The 25,791-nt window shown below is 53.0% G+C and overlaps 7 protein-coding genes across 7 annotated transcripts; 4 read left to right on the forward strand and 3 right to left on the reverse strand.

Annotated features, from left to right (window-relative positions):
* Positions 1–554: 554 nt before the first annotated feature.
* Positions 555–1,688, reverse strand: INS49_009623 (uncharacterized protein; the record flags this gene model as incomplete). The annotated part of the gene is made up of 6 exons (XM_043170351.1): positions 555–635; positions 692–1,046; positions 1,112–1,191; positions 1,249–1,291; positions 1,350–1,554; positions 1,679–1,688. 6 exons carry the CDS (start codon positions 1,686–1,688, stop codon positions 555–557), a joined length of 774 nt encoding a protein of 257 aa, XP_043024916.1.
* Positions 1,689–6,563: 4,875 nt separating this feature from the next.
* INS49_009624 (uncharacterized protein) lies at positions 6,564–7,157 on the forward strand (the record flags this gene model as incomplete). Its single annotated transcript, XM_043170352.1, has 1 exon — positions 6,564–7,157. The coding sequence occupies one exon, from the start codon at positions 6,564–6,566 to the stop codon at positions 7,155–7,157; it is 594 nt and encodes a 197-aa protein (XP_043024917.1).
* A 301-nt stretch (positions 7,158–7,458) lies between these two features.
* Positions 7,459–8,640, forward strand: INS49_009625 (uncharacterized protein; the record flags this gene model as incomplete). Its single annotated transcript, XM_043170353.1, has 1 exon — positions 7,459–8,640. One exon carries the CDS (start codon positions 7,459–7,461, stop codon positions 8,638–8,640), a length of 1,182 nt encoding a protein of 393 aa, XP_043024918.1.
* Positions 8,641–10,820: 2,180 nt separating this feature from the next.
* Positions 10,821–11,761, forward strand: INS49_009626 (uncharacterized protein; the record flags this gene model as incomplete). The annotated part of the gene is made up of 3 exons (XM_043170354.1): positions 10,821–10,864; positions 10,931–10,966; positions 11,038–11,761. The coding sequence occupies 3 exons, from the start codon at positions 10,821–10,823 to the stop codon at positions 11,759–11,761; spliced, it is 804 nt and encodes a 267-aa protein (XP_043024919.1).
* Positions 11,762–12,728: 967 nt separating this feature from the next.
* On the reverse strand, positions 12,729–14,315 carry INS49_009627 (uncharacterized protein; the record flags this gene model as incomplete). Its single annotated transcript, XM_043170355.1, has 3 exons — positions 12,729–13,771; positions 13,944–14,061; positions 14,241–14,315. The coding sequence occupies 3 exons, from the start codon at positions 14,313–14,315 to the stop codon at positions 12,729–12,731; spliced, it is 1,236 nt and encodes a 411-aa protein (XP_043024920.1).
* Positions 14,316–16,880: 2,565 nt separating this feature from the next.
* INS49_009628 (uncharacterized protein) lies at positions 16,881–17,615 on the forward strand (the record flags this gene model as incomplete). The annotated part of the gene is made up of 1 exon (XM_043170356.1): positions 16,881–17,615. The coding sequence occupies one exon, from the start codon at positions 16,881–16,883 to the stop codon at positions 17,613–17,615; it is 735 nt and encodes a 244-aa protein (XP_043024921.1).
* A 1,142-nt stretch (positions 17,616–18,757) lies between these two features.
* INS49_009629 (uncharacterized protein) lies at positions 18,758–21,280 on the reverse strand (the record flags this gene model as incomplete). The annotated part of the gene is made up of 6 exons (XM_043170357.1): positions 18,758–18,832; positions 18,892–19,628; positions 19,685–20,381; positions 20,519–20,846; positions 20,905–20,988; positions 21,045–21,280. The coding sequence occupies 6 exons, from the start codon at positions 21,278–21,280 to the stop codon at positions 18,758–18,760; spliced, it is 2,157 nt and encodes a 718-aa protein (XP_043024922.1).
* Between the last annotated feature and the right edge of the window lie 4,511 nt (positions 21,281–25,791).

The following is a 25,791-nucleotide window of genomic DNA, read 5'->3' on the forward strand; positions in this document are numbered from 1 at the left end:
CTAACACCAGGCTTCAAGGTCCGGGCTTTGTTGATATTCGACGTCCACACATTCTTGGTCCTTCGAAAACGACATCACAAATTGTTGTGATTATCAGCATGAGCAATCGAGAACATGGTGAGCGCCTCTACGGTGGGGCATGGAAGTAATGTTGCAAGACAGCGCGCGACAAAATTTCATTCCTTTGTTCCAACCTTTCCGGAATGCCCGAAGGCAAGGCTGACTGAGACTGACGGACCGACACCTATGTAAATGAGCCGAACCATCTCGGCCCTTGAACCCCTCCGTATGGGTTAAGACGGCTGGCTGGCTATGTTTCTGGGGCAAGCCAGCCTTCCGAGCGCTCGGGTGCCACCGCAGATGCTTTTCCTTCTGTAATGTACACGGGAATTCGTGCTTCTTCCTAGCGTCAAATGAGCTCAAACGCGCGCACGCAAAATAGAATCGAGATGAAAACCAGCATAGCAAGCAACAACTGAGCATGCCTCCGCACCCATAGCTATCTCTTTGCCGTCCAATCGTACACGGTGTACGCAGACCAGACGAGTTCGCAACTATTGGGTCATGGTTCCGATGGCAACTGGAGAACCGCCGTCGCGGGAAATACGAATGTGTCGCTCGTAGAACCGAAGCATCTGCCAAAGTCAGTCCTGCGCTCGGGTTCCGGGTTGGGACCTGCTTGGGGACCTACCTTCTGAGGGCACCTTCTGTAAACAACCTCCTTGGGATGCTGCGTCTTCTTGCCGTTCTTCCAGGTAAGATAGACGATGAATGTGCCATTCTCCTCGTCCTGGCACATGTCCACGGTGTCGACCTCCTCGTCCCAGCTGCCGCTCGGGGGCTTCCACTCGACCGCCCTGGCGGTCGCGGGTGGGGTCGAGTCTGCCGGGTGGCCGTTCTTGCGGGAGCGCTTCTCGGCTGGGGTGGCTGAGTTGGACTGCCGGCCGCGCTTCCTGCCCTTGAGCGCGCTGCTAGTCTGCTCGAAGATCTTCTCCCGGCCGCCGATGCTCTTAAAATACTCCTGCAGGATTTCCGCGGCATTTTCTCTGGAGGAAAGAACGAGAATAGGTCAGCGGGCCCGTTTCTTGGGTTCTGTGGAGTTGTTACATACTGGAGGTTGTCCTCGGTTTCCCAGGTCCGGTCTGACTTTTTGTTCCAGCCTTCCCATTTCACCTCGAAACGAGGCTCACCCTGTACGGCACGTCAGTGGAAGAGTCCTTGTAGAAGTCTCGTCGGCAGGAAACCCACGTCGTCGGCAATGTAGTGGGAAAAGATCTTTTCGACCACGTACCTGCACACTCGTCAGTGGCACGCGTCAATCGATCATCTCAGGCCCGGGAAGTCCTCACTCGTCCTCATCCATGTCCTCGTCATCCTCCTCGTCGTCCTCGTCCTCGTCGACATCGCCATTTGTAACTTTGCCGTCGGCGACATCATCGCCCTCCGAAACGTCCTCCTCCTTCTTGGCCGGCGTGCGCCCGCGCCCCTTCTTCGGCAGGATGTCGCTCGTCACGGCAAAATCGCCGCTGTCGGAGTTTTCGTCATCACTGATAGCTAGACATGCAGGGTGATTAGAGATTGTGAACTCAGAGACGCCCGCGAATTGCAGCCCCGTCGCGCAAGTGACGCGCTGTAGGAGGCACAAGCTGATTGGGGAATCCGTTTGCGCTGCACTTACCCGGCGGCATGGCTGCTGTTTGATTAGGGTGACGGGTGCTTGAGGAGGTAGGGAGGAGAGTCCAGATTGAAATGGGTCTCGACCAAGGTCGACTTGCTCTCGGCGAGTGTTGCGACCGGAGAGGCGGTGCGGAGTGAGGTCAAGCCGTGACGCGGAGCTTGGGCGTTGCGAGCTGGGAAGCTGCCCGCCGACGCGCCAAGCTTCTGCTTTGCTCTGGTTAGCTAAGCACAGCGTCCGATAAGATAAGCCCGCAGCTGCAGGGGTCTTGTCAGCATCGACGACAGGCAGCCCATGACCTCTTCTATCTACTGGTTGGAGCGTTTTACTTGGACGACAGCATCTGCATGTTGAATGGAGACTTTCCAAGCAAGTCTTGATTACAATTTAACATGAGCCTTGTGTGTCTTTTTCCGTCTTGAGTTTGGAGTGTGGCGTCGTGAGGATTGGTCTGACAGTTCGTTGACATCAGCCCGCCTACGAAATGCCCTCAAGCCCTTGTTGCAACCCCAAGCGTCCCTTCAGATGATGATCCGCAGCTCGCATTCGGTCACGGAACACCTATTTACTGGTCTGAGGACCATCATTCGTCTGAATGGTTAACTGTTCGATCACAGCTGGCCCGGCAAATCTGGCCCGAGGACTCAAAGTGCGAGGCCTGTCCACAACGTTCTAGGTTGCAAGCACGACCGCACATTCATGACCGTCCGGCCTCTTCGTTCGTCTCAACCTCCGGAGCCGAAGGAGTGGGTGGAGCACGGCGGGTTCAGTCTAGAGCTGGGCAGAGGCTAGGACTAGACGAAGTGGAATGTGGACATTCGGCAAAAGCGACGGAGCTCGTCCTCGGCAGGTCGGTCCCTTCGGCGCGGCGACGGGATGCCGCACATCACCAAAATACACCATCAGCGTCTCCCTGCGAGGGAGATGGTGCTGTATCACATGCTAATAAAAGACACACACACACACACCGCGGAAAGGCCAAAATGAAGCTGTAGATAATTTCCAATCTCGTTGCCTCACCGTTCTTGTTGCCCCGTGCTTTCTGGGGGATCCACCCGCTGCAAATTAGCAGGTTTTCCGAGCCCGAGTCTCATTTCGTGAATCTCCTCCCGAGAGCCTCTTTTTTGCTTGCTGGCTGGCTGGGAGTTGGCCGCCTCCATCTTCCAGTGGCCGACTACCTGGGCACGGCCTCCTCTGGAATGCAAGCCGCCCAAGGCTCCACGAGCAGCGGGGTTAGAATCTTTCGACGATCGTCCCGCCGCGGAAGGCCGACGCGATTGGGGCAATCGGCCGAAATTTGGATTGCTAGAGGGTACTGGCAAAATATCATACATGTCATCGCTACCGCTCTTGTAGGATGAAGGGAGAGTCACGGCTTACCACGGCTTTTCGTGACAGCTTGAGCTAGGGCGGAAGCTAGAAGAGGTGCTGGCGACTGAACGGTCGCATTCCATGTTCGTTGTGGCAGTTAGACTTCCTCGCTACCACCTGGCTATTGTAAGGTTTCGAAAGCCTGAAGGTGAGATGTAAGCAGAGGTGGTTTGTGGCATCACATCCCGAGTCAGTAGGTATTGTGCTCGACATGAGGTTAGGATCCGCGAACCAGACCCTGTAGAGCCCTGTTCCTCCCACCGTTCAGGAGAGGATGTGCAGCTGCAGTCCCCATTCACCAGGAATCAACACGGGGGAGGAGTGCAACTGACAGCTGTCAGTAAGTCCCGTACCGGACAGGGGGGCCCGGATGGAATCCACCCTGGACCGCATCTTTCAAGCTTACTTCGGATGTGTTCATCAAGGGCGATCATTGGGGTCGCCGTTGTGAGAAACACAATGTCTTTGGAAAGAGCTTGCCATTCTAGATGCCAGGAAATGGGCTTCCTCGCCCAGTCGGGGATGATCTGCCAGTCGCCATGAGGCAGTACGGCTATTTTCAGCGATCTGAGCAGAACGTCATTTCTGGCTGATATCTGCCCGAGACTCCATCCTTGTTCAGCGCCACCAACCAAGGAGTGCCACCCTCACGATGGAAGGGCGGAGCTGCCCGGTGTTCTGTTGTGCTGGAGTACACAGTACAGTACTCAACGATCGACATGAGTCTGGCCCATTGACGGTCATCGGAAGTACTGTGTTTTCAGACCTGTCTGCTTCGCTGATCCCGGTTGGAGGCTTCCTCAGACCTCTGTGCTCCGTGTCGCGGCTTCCAAGGCATTGGGAACTCAATCCCAGCAGGGGGTCCGGCAGGCAGTGGGTTGAGCCATCGCAGGCCTCACAATGATTTTTCCGGTTCTGGTGGATATGTGAGGCAGGAAGCAGTCCAGGACGGAAGTCTGAAGAGCGGGCGACGAGAAGCCAACTGGGTTTGAGGTCGCCACATTGTGGGCTGCGGGAGGATCCGCTCGGTGTCCTGAGTCGCGAGCCGGAACGCATTCTAGCTGGCTTCTTTGGCAATGCACATGCGGCGTAGGGCATCTGTTTCTCGGCCAGGAAACTCGGATTCACGCCCATTGATTGCTTTGACCGCCGTCAGAAACCCATGACCCAAACACCAAATCTTTTACTTGTTGAAAGCAGAACCGCCACTCCTGCATGTCCCGAGTATGCTGGTCTTCCAGGAGCCTTGCCCCCTTGCTTCCAGGCGGGACTGCGGAGTGCAGGGTACAAGACCAACAGGGCCTGTCGTGGGCTGACCCGCATGCTGCGAAACCAATTTGACAAGAACCAGGAAAATATGGGTGTAGAGGATCTATCGTTTGTTGTTTTGGCCAATGGCAGAGTTCAGAATGTGACTGAGTGTTGCTTTCTGGGTTCCGCGGATTGCGACAAGGTGAGGTCGAACCAAAGGCACGTGGGAGAAGACTGTGCGTCTTATACTGTAGCCTGGCCAGGCGCATGCGTTTCTTCGATGTCTTTTGCGTGCGTGATAGACGACCTCAGATGCTACATCGATACCAAAAAAAAAGGAAAAAAAACATGAGCTGTCGACTGTTGGCCCATATCGTCTCCATGTGAATGACTAGGAGTATTTTTGGTTAAGCGCTGGATCATGCTACTTGTCACATTGCCAGTGGCGCTACTGTCACCACCGCAGGCAAGCGATAGCGAAGGAGCGAGGTTGATCAAGTCCACCGTTGAAAGTCACTGTGCCTGGACATTTTGTCTGTCTAATTAGGATATCGTGTTCGCGAAATGGGCAGCAACGTCCATTATGCTGTGCCAGCGTCAGGCTGTCGTCGATGCCTGTCTTGTGCACGGCATTGCATGGTATATCATGGTATGGGAACGCACGAGCATGGGTGAGACTTCCAAGCTGCTGCCAGGCGTTGAAGAAGTGCGTTGCCTTCCATCTTCCAAGGCCCTCCATCCCTGCCCCTGTCTTGAGTGGGCCTGCTCTTAGACCCCTGCCCTGACCGTTGGCTGTCCCCACTTGCCCGGCGTTTCGAGCCACTCAACGCTCGAACTTTCCTTCCACCGGCAGGTTGCCTAAAAGAACCACCCAGGTGCACCTGCAGTCCCTGAGCCCAGGCACCCGGACACCTGGGGCGGCAGAGGTGCTACCCTTAAATCCCACCTCGAGGTTCCAATGCTGGTTGGCAAGAACGACTTTCCGTTTGTCCTCGACCGTCACCGTCACGCACGGCGGCATCATAACAGGGACGGGGACCGCCAGCTCGTTCCATGCTCCTGCGTTCTTAGCTGTGCTGTGTGCTGTCCAGCTCTTGAAGAACAGGCGTTGCCACCCCTCCCAGGCCCCAATCTGGACCTCACGAGAATCTCTTGTTCGGGTAGTTGTTCTAGATTTAATTAGGACGCTAATGATAATTAAACCAGGATGAGCTCTCACAATTTGCTGCTTCTTTTTTCGGCCGGCTCGTCGCCGGTCGGTCGGTCACAATGCCAATCATTGCATTTTCTCTTCCCCCCCACTGCCAACCTCACCCATCGTTGACTGCGCGGTTTGACTGCCTCGCCACCGCGCCACAACACACTGCGTGCCTGCATTAACCCAAATCCACGGCAAAAGGCCATGGGTCTTTCATGTGCATACACACTTCATTGCCAGCTCGTCATTCCCGTGTTGCGTCTATTTCCTCGACCATGTTCGGAAATTTAGACACACGGCCATTGGTCTCGCCCTGACGCCTCCACACCTCCCTCCTCGCCTTCTGTCTCGTATGGAACACTTGGGAGCACACCAGGCACCAGACCCTTCTCTGCATATCATATCCACACATCCTGTGCAGCCCACCACACTTCTGTCCAGGACGGCATCGAGTCGAGTGTGTCGTCGCGGCTACCCTTCTCCACGTTCTGGCACGGACTGTCAATTGGGCTCCGCTCCGGCTCCACGTTCTTGCTCTCGAAGCTCATCGGGACTTGGGCCCCTGCCTGGTCCCCCCAGCCCCAATGAAGAGTAGGGGTTCGGAGAAGCGAGACGAGCAGCATTTCCCAGGGTCGACGCAAATCGATATCGCCTCCCTCTCTGCCTTGGTCGCGGGGCTTTTATCAAGTCACCAGCTATCCCGACCTGCCTCTCTTGCCCAACTGCATCTCTAGACCATTATCTCAACATCCAACCGCAACAACCTTGCCCTTGTCCACCGGACCTCTCCTAGCTTGTATTGATATCGCCCTGTGTCTTTGCCCGAATTTCCCAGCGAGGCCGAGTCTGTTACTTTCCTACTTCCTCTGAGTCGTTCACTCACTGTTGACTCTGTGCTCGAGGGTTGTGGTCTGACGACTCGTGAAACCGCACCACACGGGACTCATTGCCTCCCGACGACCTGTCATATCGTCCCTCTTTCCTCGATCTCGCGGGCGGAAACCTACGGCCCACCACTCTGAAGCCCCAAATTCTCCGAGTCGGGCCAGCCAGGGTTCTTCAGCAAGGATGGCCGAAGTGACCTTGAGTGCCGAAACCACGACCAAGGCTCCCAAGGACAAGAACTGCCCTTACTGCGGCCAGGCATTCACCTCATCCTCGCTTGGAAGACACCTTGACCTGTACATCAAGGAGAAGAACCCCAAGGCACCCGATGGCATTCACAACGTCGACGAGATCCGGAAAATCCGGGGCGGCATCACACGACGGCATCACAAGGGCAGCAGGAGAGCCAGCTCAGATCCCGCGGCCAGTCATGCCGGATCCAGACGCAGTCCAGAGGTCTCTGATGCCGAGTCGGCAGCGGCAAAATCACCAGGTATGCCAACGGAGAAGCAGTCCGCAGCGGACTTGACCAAGGGTTTAGCGACCTTTACTGCCCCATGGGAGACAACCGGGGTTATTAACAACATCCCTGAAGCAGAAGCTGGAGGAGGAAGCGCAGACGCCGTCCGGAGGGCAAACACACAAAGGGCCCATAGCAGACAGATGATGAAGTCGTCCTTCGAGGTCAAGCAAAAAGTTCAGGATGCTCTCGACCGGGCCAGAGCTGCTGAGTTGGCACTGCGGGAAATCCTCAGCTCGTGGAGGGCCGCAAAGTAGGACCGACCAAAAATCCCCACACTCATCACGTAGGTTCTTGTGCTGACTTGGACTCTCTAGGCAGCAGGTGAATGTGCACTCGATGCCGTTCGACTTCGATCCGCTCTCGTTAGATTTCCCAGCACTGTGTCTTCAATGTTTGGAACCGCCGCCGACGTTGTTCTCGTCTACTCAACATCCCACTCCAACTTCATGGTCCATAAACCCTCCTGGGGAGAAGCAGGACCAAGCACTGTTAGCCTACTTTCAAGAAGAGTTTCGAAAGTGGAAGATAACATGCTCTTCTGCAACGACAGCAGTCATGGAAGAACTGACTTATCCCCCTTCGCAAGCAGCAACGTTCCAGGAGAACACCCGTGACTCGGTACAAAAGGCAGAGAGAGCTGCTGAAAGGCTCGAAAGGCAAGTAATAGAGCATCTAGCGTCGGCCTTCTCCGTGTGGCAGCAGCTTCCTCCACAACGCCGGCAGGAGCTGTGGGTACTGGAGTTGGCGCGAAGCGTAGGGAGGAAACAGAAGGAGGTGGACAAACTGAAGGAGACGCAGCACTCCCTAGAGCAGGAGAACACCAACCTCAAGTCGCAAATCGACCATCTGAACCGACTACAGCAACCGCGGGAGTTTAAAATCGCCAATCCGATGACCTGGGGCATGAGTCAGCAGATGATACAGCTTGCGGCAGAAGCGGGCGTCAGTGGTCGCCGAGTTGTCGGGCTGAACATGGAGGATCGCCATTCAGATCTCAACACTGTGGTCTCCAGCGCTATTGACAGATGGAAGAATGTGATCGTATCTTCAAGGGCAACAGGCGGCTTGGCCTCTCAGAGACCTCTCGACCCGCCGTCAGCTTCTACCCAGATACCTACCACCACAACGCAGCCTCCCACACCGACTGGCCAACAGGCGCATCTGCACCAATCCTCGCCAAGCATCTCTAACTTTTCTCAACCGCCGCTCCCACGACATACGTCCCGAAGCTCTGCTGTTCCTACAATCATAGCCACCAGCGAGGCCAAGACATCGACTGCCGGAACACCGTCCGAACAATCTGTCGACGACTCTGACCAAGACTCGGACCCGGATGCAGAGGCAGGGGAAGATGCAGACGCCGACGCTGACGCCGACGCCGAAGCTGACGTTGAGATGGAAGGTGGACAGGGATACCTCTCAACGGCACACACGCCTGTGCCCCAAAACATTCCTCAGATGCCTCACACCCCTATGCCTCAGACTCCGATGCCTCAAACACCGATGACTCAAAGCCAAATCCCCCATGATCAACAACCTTATGCCACTCAGCAAATGGCGGCAGAGGCGCGGCAGAACCCGTATCCGCAGAACCCAGCAGGAGGTGGCAACTTCGCGGGACAGGCTGGAATATTGCCCAGCCAACAATTACAACTTGGCCAGCAGGCTTTCGGCCAGCAGTACCGGCCCAGCCAAGGCCACGGTGGGGGAATTAATATGTCGTGGGACAATCAATGACGGCGCGACGACCAACCGGCGACTGACCCATTAGTAGTCGACTTCGTCAGACTCGGGATAGTCTCAGGTTGGCCAAAGCAAGCAGCCGAATGGTTTGCTGGATTTGCTGATCACGGGCTCAGGGTTGAGTCGTGACTTGTGAATTTGATATTGTCCGTATCAAAGCGCATAGCCTCGTACTCGGAGCACCGCAAGTGTATATATCACCGGGCAATCACTTTTAATCAAGCGTCTGCATTAGCAGTCGCCCAAAGATTGTCCCACCCGTCCCCAGCATCACCTATACTCACACTTACCGGTATGGCGTTGGTGGACGGAGGACCTAGAAAGAGTCACCACGTCGCGCAGTACTTCAAGATACATCAAACTCTTGTCCTGCGCATTTAAGTAGAGCTTAAGAGACCTCGAGGTACTTGGCCGTTATAGAACCATAAATCTAATAATATTAATAGTAATACGCCTTCAATCCATGTCCAGGTCTGTCACGCATCAACTACTTGCTCCGTGATGTCTGGTAGGAATACCTTACGAAAAACACATAGAATTTGGCCAATGTCAGTCTGCTCCCAAGAGGTCGGATCCGCAAATCTGGGGCCCGTCGGCGGCCCCGGCTGCCCCGTCTCCCCCCGGAGGCTAGGTGCTGCAGTGGCTAGCAATAATATTCCGGATCCCTGCTAATAAAATTCCAGCCCGAGGGGACCTGCACGACATCCTTGAACCGGACCGACTGCCACCAACCCACCTACCCCTTGCGGCTGAAACAGAAATCCCAACGTTGAACGCTCGCTACCGAGCGGAGCCACGGCACCTCCCGCTTCTCTCTACTTCTAGCCTCCGTCAGTCGTCCATTTCTCGTGCTTCTGGAAGGCCCCAAGGATCCGGCACTCCGGTGTTTTTTCTGCTGGAAAATGCCAGTGCCAGGACCCAAGGCATGAAAACCCTATAGCGGGCTGACCTTCGCTCCCATCGGCGTCTCGACTGTGATCTGAATGAACTTTGTCACTTGGCCAGCGGGGTGAGGTAGCCCTTGGCCTCATAATCAAGGCGGGGGAGAGAAAGCCGCCCATGCCCTACAGAAACCCGGTCCGGTCCGGGCTGCGAGACAAGCCTCGGTGACGGAGGTCTCCGCCGGAGTCTCCGCCGACAGGACTGCCGGCCCAATGATCAGCGGCCCCACCACGTACCGGGGCTGGGAGAGAATCTTAAAGGACGTTTCAGGTGCAGCAAATGTTCATACCATGTTTTTAATCTCCCTGCCAGGAGGACGGACAGCGTGAATTCGGAGAGAGACTCGCCTTGGGGATATTTTCACGGAGATCCCGAGATATAACCTGCCCACGAGGGACCGGTCCGAGGATCAATCTGGTTGGCAATTGCCGTGCTTGGTATGCAATTCGGTTTCCCGGACCTGGGCAGTGGCCGAGACTCAGATCTAGCACGCTATCGATGCCATCGACTGTACCGTGGCACAGTCAAGACTCCGGACAGTCTATTCGGGAGGGGCACAGGAGCCTTGGGGCCGCAAAAAAAATAAATATTGGACCTTTGTGTGAGCCCAACTGGGCCACGGGCTTCAACAAGTACTGGTTTGTGCCCGGGGGACTTGTACTAGTTTGCATTTCAGAATCACGCGAATGCACATAGTTCCTGAGCTCGGAAGTGCAGGTTGCTGTCACTTGGGAATTTCAAAAATCACGAGGGACTTCCGTGTCGCTGGGTGGTGACAACCACAGCACCACAATTTCCTTTCGCCGTGCTGTTGTTTATCGTGGGACAAGGTATTTTCCAAAAAAGGAAGAGGTCATCCTAGCCCTCAATTTTCATTGAAAATGTGCCAAGGTTCTCTGAGTGTAACTGTGACAGCTATTGTGACGTGGAAACCACAGAATTGGGTTTAATAAAATTGAAGCCCTTCAGGAGAGGGCATTCGGGAGAGCTTCGCGTGAATACTAGATAGGGATTCATTTGAGTCTCTCATTTCTCAAGGTCTCGATATTTACTTTGATGCCTGCCGGGCCATCTGTGACGCGACTATCTCTCATTCACCGCGGGGCACGTGATTGTTGTTTTCTACCTCGCGCTGAGTGCTTGCAGCCACCAACGCAGTGTTGTCTCTTCCTTCCTCCACTCTGCACGCGCGACACAGACATCGGAAGCAACGACTCATCATAACAGTAATCATGTCTTCCCTCCGCGAGCACGAGCGTGATGACGCAGGAAGCGAGTACGTATTTGAGAGACAATTTCCATGGACGCGTCATTGTTTGGTGCAATACTAATGGCATAACAGTGGTGCCCCCGACGCGAAGCGTCAGCGTGTCGACGAGTAAGCAATGTCTTGGGACATCAAAGGCATGTCAACCCACGAAGTACATGCATACTGACTTTTATTTTCAGCCAGGAAGATGTACCAGACCCACACGTGATCACCATCGTGATCAAGGATCACGTGGACCCCTTCAAAATCGACAAGGAGATGGCGATGACGCACTCGGTCTATTTTGAGCGCATCATGAGCGGCCCATGGGCCAATGCGAGGACAGGTGTCGTCGAGCTCGAGGAGGGCGATCATGCATCGCCATACAACGTCGACATGTTCATTAGATACGTCGAATACGCCGAGGACCCCGAGGGCGAAGTTGACCCTCTCGACGAAATCAATGATTTCAACACTTTCGCGAAGCTGTGGCTCTTCGCCGACTACATCCAGAGCAACACGCTCGCCAACGCCATCATGGACCAGATCGCCGGCGAGGCAGACGGCTCGGACGGGATGCTGATGAGCAAGGAGGATTTCATGTTCTGGTGGAATGAGACCGATGCCCGCCCCTCCTTCGCCAACCTGCGCGGCATCATGGTTGCCATGCTGGTGGAGTCCGGCAACATCCAGGACGACACCAGTCGTCACGAGCTCATGCCGTTGCTGCCGGCCGATGCACAGCAGGCCATCGTTGACGAGTTGATGCGTCAGCATCGAGATGTCAAGTATGAGATCGAGGAGGGCGCCGAAAAGCTGAGGGATCACCTCAGTGCCCAGGGCAGGAGGGTCCTTAACCAGATCCGTACTCGAATGGACCAGAAGGTGGTTGGAGAAGACTACCACGCGGCGTACGGCAACTAAATGTAAGATTTTCACGTCCTCTCATCACGTCAGACCTCCCGCTAAGACCTTCATAGTGGCATCAGTGATGATGATATGTTCGCCTGAGGTTTAGTTGAGCATAGCACTGAGAGGCGTGTTGAGAAGAATGAACTATGTACTATTAAATGAAAGATGACCACCTCTGAGTGCTATAGACATCTGTGTCGTGAATTAGAAGACTCGTGGCGTGATGAAAGAATATCATGAGTAAATAACATACAAGCAAGATGAATGTATAAACTATGTGCATTCTTTGAGTTCTTTTAAAGTGCTACTAAGCCAGAATCACAATTATGGTTCTAGTGGGACAGGAGACAGAATACTTTGTAGACAATCATAGTCATTTTTGCCATACACGGCTTTAGATGATGATGAGTTATATTTCCGGCAGAATGAGTTACTGAACCTGCGACATTAGTTTGAGACGACCGAAGTAGAGCTGGTCGCACCCGAAATCTAATCAGTCACCACTTTGGGATATCTGGATCTGTGATAGCCTCCTTCCAGACGCGAAGCTGGGAGTTTGGGGCGAACTGAATACAAATAGAAAAGTTCTGGTAGCTTGAAACCCATATGCTTCAAGGAATCGAAGGCGTGGATCATCGAAATGTGGGAAGTGGCTGTTGCTTGCTTCTGACTTGATATTACACAGGAGCACTATACCGCCCATTCGCCAACTGCTTCATCTCTAGCGTCCTCGATCACTTACACCAACAACTTGATTCCTACTAATTTTAAAATGATTGCAGTGGCTATTGCTCTATAACACGTTGTTGCCCATTCAACGCCCAATTATTCAACATCAATACCTTTCAAGCAGCACTCCCTCCTGCTTTGTGAAACATTATATCCAAATTGGAAATTAGGCATCAAGAATCTTGGGGATAAGCACCTCATTGTACTCCCAAAGAATAGTCTGCCAGTTAGCCGAAAAGGCAGAACCAGTTTACCACGTGGATCGACGGCCTTGTAGAGCCTGGAAGTCCTGGATGAACCCGGCCTTGTAATCATCCGTCGTCACCCGAGCGTGCATGAACCCATGGTCGGAGACGAACTTGAAATCAAGCTGTTCCTGGCTGCTGGTGGGCAAGATGTGAGATCCGATCAAGGTCTGGATGTCACTGTTGAGCTTGGCCTTGGCGTCCTCGGGGCCCAGGAAGTTGTCCCCGGTCACGGTCACGGAGAGGTGGAAGAGGCTGGAGCCTGGGGCCAGCCTGGAGATAGTACCCGTGAAGTTGTAGTCTGGGTAGTGTGTCTGGCTGTCGTCATCCGCCGAGATGGGGAGGTTCGCCAGGCTGGTGTTGGTCTCAAGCGACGGGCTTGACGCGACGAAGACATGTTGGCGGGTGTACTGGAGCTTGCTGAAGACTCCGAGCTCTTGGTCATCAAGGTCGAAGATAGAGAACTTGGAAGAGTCAGGCGCGATTCCGAGGACGAGGTTCTTGGCTTGAATGATGGTCTGTACTCCGGTGTTCACGTCCTGGACTGTCACGGCGACGCCGGCATCGGAGCGCACCGAGCTGATGGCCTGGGTGCTGTAGTAGACCTTGTCGCCTAGGAACTCAGCGACTGCGTCATAAATATCCTGATTGCGCCCTGACACGGTCACATATCGTTTCTGAGTGCCCAAGATAGTTCGTGCAGTCTGTGCTGGGAAAGCTCGCATCACCGGCAGGACTTCTTTGTCCACGATGCGACCCATCGCTCCGGCAATTTGGAAAATGGTGGGCAACGCGGCGGAGATGTTGTACTTCTCGACGAACGCTCCAAAGTTCAGCAGCAAGTCCTCGGGAATGTCGCTTGCGTCGGGAAAGTTCCAGTAACCTGGGACTAGTATGTCCTCGTACTGTTCCGCGACTGTGGCGTACCGCTGGAGAGCAGCATGCACGTCCGCCGTGGATGGCGCGGTGTAGTTGGTGAGTACTTGGCCAGTGCTGAAGTCGATGCGCCTTGGGGGAGTTGACGAGGACGCCTCCGATGGGGTTGTGACTAAAAGTCGCCAGTAAATAATGCCACTACTTTACAGACTGACAAAGCTCAATCAAAGTAGTTCCCGAAGAGTGTTACAAACACGGCATTGCTTCAAGCTCGAACTCTTTTGGCCTTGAAAACCTCTGAGATATCCCAGAAAGAAGAACGGCTTCCTGGTAAGGTTACTTACTGGGAATATTAAAGCGAGCAAAGAATCCCGTGGCGTTTCCATAGTCCGCAAAGTCTCCAACGCCGATGTCGTACGTCTTTCCCGTAGTGGGATCCGTGAAACTGTCGACAGCGCCGCCCTAGAACCCGGATTTAGTACATCCAGAACGATGCTTTCTTCCGAGAAAGTGAAATCTACCAGAATGGGTTGTCTCTCAACAAGAATCACATCTTGGCCATAGTCCGTCAATCGAACTGCCGCATGTGCTCCGCCAGCACCTCCACCTATGACAAGTGTGTCTGTCGTCACAACGCTGACGTTGGAGCTATCAGAGGCAGCAAGTGCAGCCAGGAGGCCGCTCGTTTGGACGAGGGTTTGCTTGAGAGACGACATGGTTACTGGCGGGTGGAACGCAAGGGATCAAGCCTGGAGCCGAGTGAAAGGCGGTCTTGAGCTGTGAACTGTGTTGCAGAGTCTAGGACAGGAATGAAGCTGCTGGTGAGCTCTTTTATATTATTTTGAGGGACATGTCCATTTATTCCGAGGATGAGTTACTACATCTGTAGGCCGTGACTCTCATTCAGATATTCACCGCTCTGAGTGTTTTCCTTACACAAAGTTTGGGATGCTCATATCTCCAGGTGCGGTCTTAGTCAAGTGGAACGCATAAGCTTAGACTTTACTAGTCAAGGTAGTAGAGCAGGATCAAGATAACCTTTGGAGAGCACCGGGAGTGACTGACGAGCTGCCATTTGCTACTCTGTAGATTGCTGATAGGCTTGACGTCCTATGGCACGGCAGTCATGTAACCAATATGTGTCCCCGCTAGTCATTGGCATCATAGCAAAATCAGCTTTGGAAGACTCCACGCCCTGGGACATCTTTGAGGATAGGCAATTCGGCTGGCTTACTAAAGCCGCAGCTATGTTTGGCATGACTTGTTGCAGTTCCCATTATTGAAACTTTGATTATCTCCGGAATATGTTGAAGACTGGGTGATGATTCAAGGCCGAATGAATCTGCCGTTATAATTTAGTTGCAAGGCCAACAGCATGTGAAGTATACTGTCGTGGGACTTATGGACCACTACACATTCAAAATCGTCCACTGGCTTTTGAGGCACTCGTCTGATTTCAGAGATGATGAACATGAAAGTTTGTTGTTTTTGAGGGGATTCAAGTGTCCCAATGCCAATAGAGAAATTCAAAGCAATCTGAAGGGTTAAAATGAAATTTACTGCTTACTAGCTTGTTGGAGCTCCTTTTGTTTGTCTCCTTGACTGATTTTACACGCCTTGCTATCCTGGTAAATTCGATTAAGCCACAATCGTCAAAGTGTGTGTTGAACGCACACCATGGAGATGACTCATCATTGAACTGACGAGTCAAAATAAGGGTATTGGAGCGTTCGGATGCAGATGCATGCGTTGAGTTAGACGATCAATAAGTTCATATGCAGACTAGAGCTGCCATGTCGAGTCAGAGGATGAACCTTCGCCCACAAAGCTTGACTAGTAGATTGTGAGAGAAGTATATTGCACGACGGCAACTTTGAAATCGTCCGAAGCTTATTGACCTCACCTTTATTAAGCTTTTAAGATTGCGGGATGGCGAGCTAGATTCGTCAACCATCCAAAATCCCTCACATCCACAGGCTAGCGCCTACATGAGTTGGGATTAATGAACAAGCTCACAGCAGAGTGATGGGCCGAGGCTGACCCGCAACTTTACTAATACTGTATGGTTGATGATGATGCAGCAAGGCCTTATTAAATACATTTGTAGGCTCACATCTGTTGAAAGATATTCGCCAATGCTATCGACTCACATGGTACCTTTCCAGTATCGTGAGATTGTTTCCGTGAAGAATAAATGTTCACCATGGATAGCTTTCTTCATATTCATAATCATAGCATCATGCGTACTGAGGGTGCATTGCCGCTCCTAAAGGAATCCCTCGCAGTGATCAAAGCCGTCCACAGTATAAACATATGCGCTTGTTCGCCGTCCTCTTCGGTCATGCCAAATGCCTACCATTCACGAGTAGGAGTGCGCCTTGATTAGCAACCCTGGTTACTTCTAGAATACTCTTTCAAAGGTGGTATGAACACAGGTTAATACGCCGCCGGAAATTTTCACATCAAACGTGTGCTTTTTGGAGGGAAAGCGCTGAATCTTTTCGTGAAAATTGTTGTCGAAGAGGGGGCACAATAGGTCCGAGATCATAGGGTTTGCATAGTGAGTGATACCTGTGACCGTCTTTGCAGGTCGAGGGCTCTCCATTGTCTTGTTTATAAGCTTATCACTCCAGTCTGCTGAGCAGCAGTGGGAAACCCCTTGGACATTAGGCTCCTAAAACCTCTAGTAAATACCCAAATGTCGCCTCAGGGACAAGCTATTATATGTTGAAAATCCATCGTGGAGACGTCTGTCAATGGTTGCAATGCACACACAGCGGCAGTGCTTGATGTTATCTATCGTGAGGCATACAGTCTTCTGAGCCCTAAAGAATGTTGTCCTGGACTAGATCCCAGGTGAATGGCATCTTGCGTAGGACAACACCCCTCCCGAAATCAGCCTGAAAGCTTTGGGTAGAAATTAAGTGTAGCATTGTTGTCCAGCGGGGCAAACAATTCACGAGGTCAAGCTGTTGTGTGTCAGCTGAACAATCGTTACCCCCAAGCTTCTGTAAGACAACATCCCTGTCCTTCCACCCCCCAATCTGATGAGGTGACAAGCGATGCTAGATTCGGACATGGTGTGATCACGTGGAGCCTAGGACAAAGTCCGGTTGACAACCCCCATCAAGACGAAGTGCTCAAGTGAGACACTGGCAGTGTGACCCGGCACGTCAGTCTACTTACACCTTAAATAATACCATCCGCCCGAATCCCAACTACGTGAAACAAGGCGCAGTCATTTGTCATTCTGGTCCAAATTTTCTCAAAAATCCAGCATCATGAGCAACTTCACAAGCAATCCTATTATCCAACGCGACGCCCCGAACGCGGTGGTCTACGACCTCTCCGAGCCGCACCAGGTCACCATCACCCTGCCCGCCAGCTCAACATGGAGCAGTGGCCTGCACTGGCACGAGCGACACGTTGAATACCTGCGCGTCGTCAAAGGCAGCGTCCAAGTCACCCTTGACAGCCAAGTCCGCACGATATCAGCAACAGACGCCGAGACGGAAGTGAGGGTCAACCGAAACGTCTGGCACGAGTGGAGGAGGCGGGCTGATGTAGAGGACGACGAGGATGTGGTGGTTGTGGAGAGGACGGATCCAGAGGATGGCGAGAAGACGGTCTTCTTTTGGAACCTGAACGGGGTTCTTCTCAAGGCGCAGAGCCTGAACTGCCCGCCGTACATGCCGAAGCTGCTGCATAGCATCTTACTGGATGCTTGGGTTACGCTCAGCCTCTTTTCCATCTTTCGTGTGCTTGACAACGTCCCCGTCTTTGTCAACGTCCTCCAAGCATTTTCAAAGAGGGGTTTTGTCTTTGCGGAGAAGACGCTGGGGCATAACGTCTTGCGTGGCGTGGATGTCATCATTTCTCGCATACTCCTATTCGTCGCGTCTGGCATCTCACTGTTGTTTGGTATCAGAACTGTGCGGGAAGAATTCACCCCGGACGATGTGCGACAGGCTTGGGTCGCTTCCAACGCCGGGGGAAGGAAACCCAAGAAGGCTTGAGTTTTGTTTTCGCGTTTAAGCTCTCTACTACTACTACGTTGCCTCTAGCTATCTGCCCAACCGTGTTCGCGTTGTCCTTCAACTTTCAGTCAGCCAGAAACTCTTTGCGCTTTTTTTTTGGCAGGTGTCTTTACGAAGGTATGGTGTCAACTGTTATAGTCATTAAGAGAACTTCCCTTGCAGCTGTATCAACATCCTGGCTTTGACAGAGTCGGGCAGGGCATACTTGCCCACCTGCGCACGTGATTACCTCCGATCAGTGTCTCTACGTCCAACTCCCAGGCGACGCACTGGAGGAGGTCCAGGACCGGTTGAGGTCCAACACGTACAACTGGGCATTGAAGCCCAGTTGTCAACCTTTGGCCCGGCGTTGCCGAGCGTCGTCTTGGCGGCTGCCACCAATGGACACAGAAGTTTCAATTAGTATAAGACACTTGTGAAGCTTTATATCCTTGCGCGATGAGGAAGTGCGAGATATTCGCCTCGAAAATGTCGTAAGCTTCCCGTGATTGCCAAGAGACTTATGCTCTCAAAAGCTGCATGAGCCAACATGCATTTGCATCCATATTTGATGGAGATTCACCTGTTAGTTAACTCAAACGCGTTTGGGGGCAATCTGCGGACAACGTAATTGGTTAGGACCTGGCTGACTGATGTGTCAACATACAGATGTGTCATGGGTTTTACAAGTTCTTCTCGACTGGTGGCAAGTTTTCTGACAAATTTCGGGTTCATATGTACTTGCGACTTCCTTTCTGGCGGAGAATATATATACATGAAGTAAATATGTGCAAGAGACCGTTCCTTCAAACCTTCATCCCGGCACTCGGGTGGAATCTTTCAGACGGGAGCGATTCTTTCCTCTCAGCGAGACCGACCCTCTCTCTCAGACAGCCACAATTCCGTCTGGTGGAGAGATTCCGTCTCTTCCAGATGAGGCGCTCCCCTCCTTCAGCTACAAGCACTGAGAGTAGTAGGTGTTCTGCACCTGGCAAGTAGACCCGCTTGCGCAGACCGTACACCCGCTGAACCCAGTCCCACCACACTGCGCATACTTGGCCGCCGTACACGTGGCCACGGGCGGGCTGGACGTCGTCGTGGAGGTGGTCGTCACCTTAGTCGAGCTGCTCGTTGTTTTAGCACTAGTGGAACTCGTTGAGGATGTGGTTGGCCTGACACTGTTGGAGGAGCTCGTCGAGGACCTGGAAGTCGCCGTGCTGGTGCTGCCGGCCGTGGATGAGCTGGAGGAAGAGCCGCCGCCGCCGCCACTTAGTACCGTCCCCGAAGCATAGAAGACCCCGCGCCCGTTGGTGCCCACGTAGACCTGCCCGGCCTTGTTCGCGCTGCCTGCGAGCTTGCAGCTGCTGATGGAGCCGAAGCCCTGGGTTCCTTGGATGTCCGTCCAGGTCTTGCCGTCGTCTGCGGACGCGTACAGCCTGTTCCCTGCTGGGCCGTTGCCGAAGGCGTAGAGGTTCCAGGCTGTTCCTGAGCCGAGTCCGAGGGAGATCTTCTGAGTTGAAGTGAGAGCAGTCGATATCTGGGTGAAGGCAGCACCATAGTTGGTAGACTTGAAGATTCCAATGTCAGTGGAGACATAGGCTGTTCCTGCAACGGTCGGGTGTGGCGCAATGTCGACAACTGAGGTTGCGCTGCCCAGAGCTCCAGCCTTGCTGAACGATGTTCCGGCGTTGGTGGACACGTAAAATACGCCTGATGCGCCCCCGTAGAACACAGTATTGTTGCGCTTGTCGCTCGCAATAACTGCGCCTGAAGCGAGACCCGTCACGGCCGCGAAGCTGCCCTGGTTCTGGGAGCGGAGGACACCCGAGGTCGAGCTCGACCAGACAATGGTATCAGCGTCGGCGCTGTAAGCTACGAGGCCGCCGTAATCTGTTGTGCTGCTGCCGTAGTTGATGTTCCAACTTGCGCCGCCGTCGCTGCTGATCGCGACTTGCTGCGATCCGGCTGCGTTTCCAATGCGAACAACGTTGGCAGGCTTGTTACCAGCGTAATCTACAGCACGACATCATTAGAGGAAGGGTATTCATTAGACTTTCAGCATCACTTACCAACGTCGGGCGAGGTCGACCAGAAAGGATTCTCCCATGTGGCTGCGGGACTAGTCTTCAGGTCGTTTGCGCTCTTGAAAGTGTACCCGTTGTCATCTCCCACAGCTACCAGGAGCTCGCTCCCGCCTGGCGCAGACACGACATTCTGGACAGAGAATTCTTCAATTCCATCCGCCAGAGACTGGATGCTGATGTTGTGTGTTGTGTCCCACTTTGTCAAATCATGACCGCCATACACCGTGAGGCCAGTGCCATACAGCCAGTGGTTGCTGTCAAAGGGGTCGATCTCCAACGACTCGATCATCCAACCGAGTTGCTCCGCATCCGCCCTAGAGATGAAACTCTTGTAAATCCATGGGGCCAGCGGTGTGGAAATACTGTAGTAGCGGTTCATGGCTGGGTAGTTTGTCCACTCCCACAGGACTGACCAAGTCGCGCCGGAGTCGGTGGAACGGAACAGCTGAGCCTCAGGGTACCATGAGTTGAGTGCTGCAACCACCAGCGTTCCCGGCTTGAGCAAGTCCAAGCCCAGGCCGCCGAAGCCAAAGTAGAGGTTCAAGCCCGAGACGGGTGTGATGTTGGCCCAGGTGTTGTTGGCCAAGCTAAAGCGGTACACGCCGCCATTGGTTCCATCGTATGGCCCAGTGCCGTCAGAGTAGGTGATGTACAGATTCTTCTCCGCCGGCTGTATCTTGGCCTGTGCGGGAAGAACGCTCCAGGCTGGCCAGCGACCGCGCTCCATGTCGCGCCAGCATCAGTCGACTGCCAGACAGCCGGCTGAGTGCCGTTGCTTGCGGCGCCAACGAAGATCCTCGATGTCGCCCCGTTAGTAACCGCAGATGTGGAGTCGAAGGTGACAAATGCGATGCCCTGGATGTCGCTGTTGTATCCATTGGCGTCGCTGGGGTCGACAATATAGTTGCCCGTAGCGGTGAAGGAGGAGACCTTGGTGAAAGTCGCACCTCCATCCGTCGACTTCCAGAGGCCGTTACCGCTGCGCGCGCCGAAGTAGATGATCTTCGAGTTGGCCGGGTCAACTGCCAGACGTTCACCCATGCCTCTCCCGGGCATGTTTCCTCCGAATTTAAACGATAGGTTCGTTATGCTCCATGTGGCACCTCTGTCCGAGCTCCGGGCGATGACGCCGTTATTTGGGTCCCAGCTGATTCAAGGTCAGTAACTCCCTCGACTGTCTGATAGCACAACAGGACAGGACCAACCTGTTGGTGTACATGCCCAATGCGACGTAGACTTTAGTGTCATCTTGAGGATCCAGGGCCAGAGCATCAACACCCCATCGGTTCCTGTGATGCGAAGATTAGTAGTTTTCTTACTTCCCACATCTCAGTGCACGTCTTACCAACTTGCATCCGTGGTTATGCTGTCTGTGATGGCTGTCCAGGACTCATCAGCATTGAGCCTGTAAAGGCCACCGATATCTGTCCTCGCGTACGCCAGCCCTTTCGTCTTGGGGTGGAAAGAGATCCCCGGCACGAAACCTCCCCCGCCTCCGATTTTAACAGAGCTCCAGGAGAAGGCCGCTCGGACAGGTACTGCTACCGCAGCAAGTAGCTGCAGGGCTGAAAGATACTTCATCTTCGAAGATCCTGACGCCACGTGGGTACTCGACAAGATAACCAAGAGGTCGCGTACTTGCACGTCGTACGGAACCTCGTCATCTGGGGCGGGAAGGATGACTATGTTTATAGGGCCAATATCAGATCAATATCTGTCCACAAGCCAAGCTTCACGGAACCAGGAAACGAGTAGTTCCCGACTTGCCGAAATGGCAGGCCCACAACATCATGTTACCAGGTCCCGCCATCACCAAAGGAGGTTTGTGGCGACATTGGCAGGGCAAAGACAAGGCGGGCATTAGAAGCGGAACCTTCCTCGCTGACAACATGAGGATTTCCCACAAATGATCGTTGCCCTTTTTTCCCTGTTTTGGGAAAATGTGCTCCTTGCAAAGGGTCGAGAATGTCTGTGGTTCCCGTCGACCCGCCATTTGTGTGGAAGGTGTGCTTCCGTGATGGGCGTTTTGGGAAAGTGGGGGGAAAGAAGTAGAGGGTGGTTCATAATTGGGGTTCAGGGATCTCCCGTGCATGACATCTAAACGTCAGATGATCGTCAGGTCCCTGGATCAGCTCAGTGGACCACGGGGCCACTCACTTTTCGGTTGTGAACAGGAACAGTCGATAAATTCATGACTGGCCTCAAAAGCATATGCGTACATATGAAAGCCTTCGGCCAAGTGCAAGATACAAAGGCAGTGTCGCGTTAAAACGGTCGATGTTCGTGGGGCTCGGGCCCGGGCCGCAACATGATCAGCCACTTCACTTGATTAGGCAAAAGATGATTATGAACTAACTGCTAGTGAAGTCCCAAGTCCTTGGGTGCGGATATTTAAGGCAGACTTCTCGCTTGCCACACACTCGATTCGAGGTCTGTGCCGAATGTAGTCGACCTAACGGGACGAGGGCCGTCCCAGGGCCATCATGGGATCTGGAGTGGTGAGTGCAGAGAGGCGCATTGCCTGTCACCCGGATGACGCGTAGATGTTCTCCAGGTTATTGAAAAGTGAGAACTAAATACGGTCTAGTCTGTCACACTTCCTACACTCCCTGACTTGTTACCATCGGGAGCCTTGCCGGGAATCCTCAAGAATCAACATCAACGACCCTGCCGTCTTCATCCAGCCCAACCCTGACCTTCTTGGTGCCAGCCTTCCTCGGGTTGGGGGCTTCAAAGATCTAGCTCATCTCCAGTGTCTTGCCGCAGGCGTCCGCAATTTCTCCATTTTTCTCCCATGGGGAAAAACTGGGACCAACGTTCTAGACAAGAGCCAACAACACAGTCAGGAGCTCGCCACGACCGGGCATGCCAAGCAGACTTCCTTGGGTTTGGGTGAAGAATACTGCGATGGGTCTTCATAACAGCTGATACTCGACCGTGGAGACTGTCATCTCTGCCCATTCTCCCACTATTCTTGATGGATAGACCCAGAACGCGAACGGCCACACTGGCCGCCAACAGGCGGGCCCGGGTATCGGAATGTCAAAGTGTAGAGACGCGCGACGGCCCACAGGACAGGGATTTCGCGCTGTCACGAATTCGCTGACTTTGGGTTCCTTCGTCCCTAGGCGGTCGCCACTCGAACAAAGTTCTCAGGTGCATAGGCTGCGACTCCTGTACGAGCAAGCTGGACATGGAAGGGAGCAATCGCCGGAATAAGCCTTGACCTCGGCAGATCCACGGGTCAGGGTAGGAGTTTGAGTGTCGGAGCCGGCTTGATCCAATAGCACCGTTTTCCAGCAAGGTAACGCCAGGTCTTCGGAGCCTACAAATTTATCGACGGCTCTTCTACAGCTTGGCGAAACAGAAGCTATAATCGGCCCCTTTTCAGCTCCGGTCGACACATTTATTGTTGTCGCTTAAGAGCCGATTCTTGACACAATCCGTTTATATGACAGTCTACTTCGTAATTAGCCTCTGCAGATGACATGTCCTGGTTCATTGATGGAAAGTCGACCATCCCTCAGAGCCAAGAATCCGCAATTTGTACATCTTCTCCCACAAGGGGAAACTGGAACCAAATTCTGGACAAATCCACGTCTGACCAAGACACTACGAAGCGGAAGTCTATCAATAAGCTGTGCCATGGTGAGCTCGGATCGCGCCGTAGAGAGGATATCAGCCATGGCAAAGACGGCGGCGCTGCGTTGCTGCACGTCGATAATATCCTCGATTGGGACTTTGGATCCCGGCTGACCAGGTTTGGGAAACGAAGTCATCGTCGGGTTTAATGAGTTGCTTTATGAGCGTGTGTAATTAAATGGTGCTAGCGAGACACAGTTTGCAGTGAAAATCTGCATTGATGAAAAGACAGGGTAGATATAAGCTAATATGGCCGGAGATGGTTGTTGAGTTATCGGGTCCCAGGCAGGCGAAAGCACCAACAGCCAAGTCAAATTCTGGCGTGAGGGGTTCGTGATTCACTAGCTGCCTCCCATGCAGGAGATCAACCTGGAAGTGAGTTCTCAAGCTGACATCCAAGAGATCTCCGTCTTATTGTTATCGTGTAAACTTACAATGAACATCCATTGAGATTTCGGCCTGCCTACATCATCACCGTGTATAAAAGTTCTCGAAACTTCTGATTGCCTCAAGTTTCTTAGACCCTCACAACAGAGAAACAGTTCCATAGTTCCGGCTTCGATTCGGGCCCGGCTCTTCGAGTTCTGCGGGCTCGCATCGAGCTGGGCTCATTCGCTCCTTTTTCAATGGCTCGAGCTCAAGCGCCCCCGATCCTGGCAAAGGATTTGGGAAGAAATGACGGTCGCAACGCAGCAAAGTGCCAGAAATCCATGCTAGTTGTTTACTTGGCGAGATTCACAAAGCGCTCCAATTGTCACCTTCATTGGAACCTTGGCGACATGCAATGGCAAGCGATTGGACGCCATGTCTGTACTGATTGGCCGCTCTTGGTGACACCAAATATCTTTCAAGGCGGGAATGATATCATCTGTCAGCTGGCGTCATATCGCAGTAGCACCCAATTGTCAAGCAACAATATTGCGGCTCTGCTTCATCCCCGCAGGCTTTCCTCTATATCTAGTACTAGCCCCGATGGAAGTAGGGAAGTCCTTGTTGGCTTCCGGTCAAAGTGTTTGGCCAACTTTGTTCAGTCAAGATCCAGGATAGTAATTAGGGCGTAACAAGGTTCAAGAGAGACGGTAACTCTTCTCTCAACACAACAATTATATCAACCAGAACCAGGCTGATTTATACAAGGTTTACAGCCTTATACTTGGAAATTAAGCGAACGAAAGGAGTCTTCCACAAACGGGTGTATGTCTCAGCAGCTGCGATGCCATCCTTGGCCGATATCAACAGGAGGGACGAAACCGCCTCGAAACCAGACACGGGTAAATATGGCTTGGAGCCTTTCCTGGCAGGCAACGGTTTTGCATTGGTAGCCTGTTGCCCTATCTACACCGTCGTCGGCATTGTGGCAGGTATCACGCATCAAATCAAGAAGAGAAGGGCCAAAAAGGCTGGGGTCCAGGAAGCTGGGGAGGAAACTCCTACTACGGGTGATGATCACTCTGGAGCAGAGGGAAAGCGCCCAAGAAAGAAAACCGAAGACACGACGTCATCAGGACTCAAAAGAGCCACTAGCCCACCCAAAGTCGCTCACGGATTCACAGGAGACCCTGAAAATCCTCGTATATGTCACCCAGAATGTCCTGGCTACGAAAAGAAATACTGCGCGGTTCATCAAACATCTGACCCGGACCGACCCACTAGTCCCGGGTTGCTGGCGGTCTAAGTTGTTGTTCCAAGTAAATGAGCTCATGCGGAAATGCGTTCTCGAAGGATTGTTGGCTGTAGCCTTGCTTGGAAGGACAATATTTGAATGTTCAGCTTGATTTCTTACCTTGAGTTACTCTTTCTGTATTGCTATTAATGACGAAGTTCCACACTAAATGAGATTGCAATGAAACCAGGTGCCGGCCCCGAGACATCCTTAAAGGCCTCCATGTCTCCATGATTGCAGATCTATTACTTCACTCTGTACTAGTACTCAACGGAAAACGATGCGGAGGATGCCCAGGTGCATGTGGCGGGCCTCCCTATGGAGGGCCTCTGGATAGACCAATCAAGGTGAGGTCTCACATGCTGATAGAATGTGACCTTGAGGATACTTGCACATCACAGCTCCAGCCCAGCTTGGCGCCGAATGAGTGCTTGTATACTGCGGGTTGTTTATTCGCAGCCGAACTTCGTCCATAATGTGTATAAAAAGGAGCTCTCAAGCCGCTCCGACTTCTTTCCCTTTCATCTCATTTCAATTATTCATTATCCCACTACAACACTTTCGTTAACACTATTTCAGACTGTCTTTTCCGACATATTTATTGGTCTCTCATATAAAAGGGATTGTTCGCTTCCTGCCCCACCTCCTTGTCGACCTGGACACGTTCCAGGTCGTCAGGAAGTTCTGTTGTGGGATCCGACCTACCAGGCCACAATGAACTGACCTTCTTGGACGAGATGCCTTTCCACCAGCATGGGTATCTATGTGACCTGCTTCAGGGCCCAGG

The sequence above is a fragment of the Diaporthe citri genome, assembly GCF_014595645.1.
Source record: "Diaporthe citri strain NFHF-8-4 chromosome Unknown scaffold_4, whole genome shotgun sequence".
Lineage (NCBI taxonomy): Eukaryota > Fungi > Ascomycota > Sordariomycetes > Diaporthales > Diaporthaceae > Diaporthe > Diaporthe citri.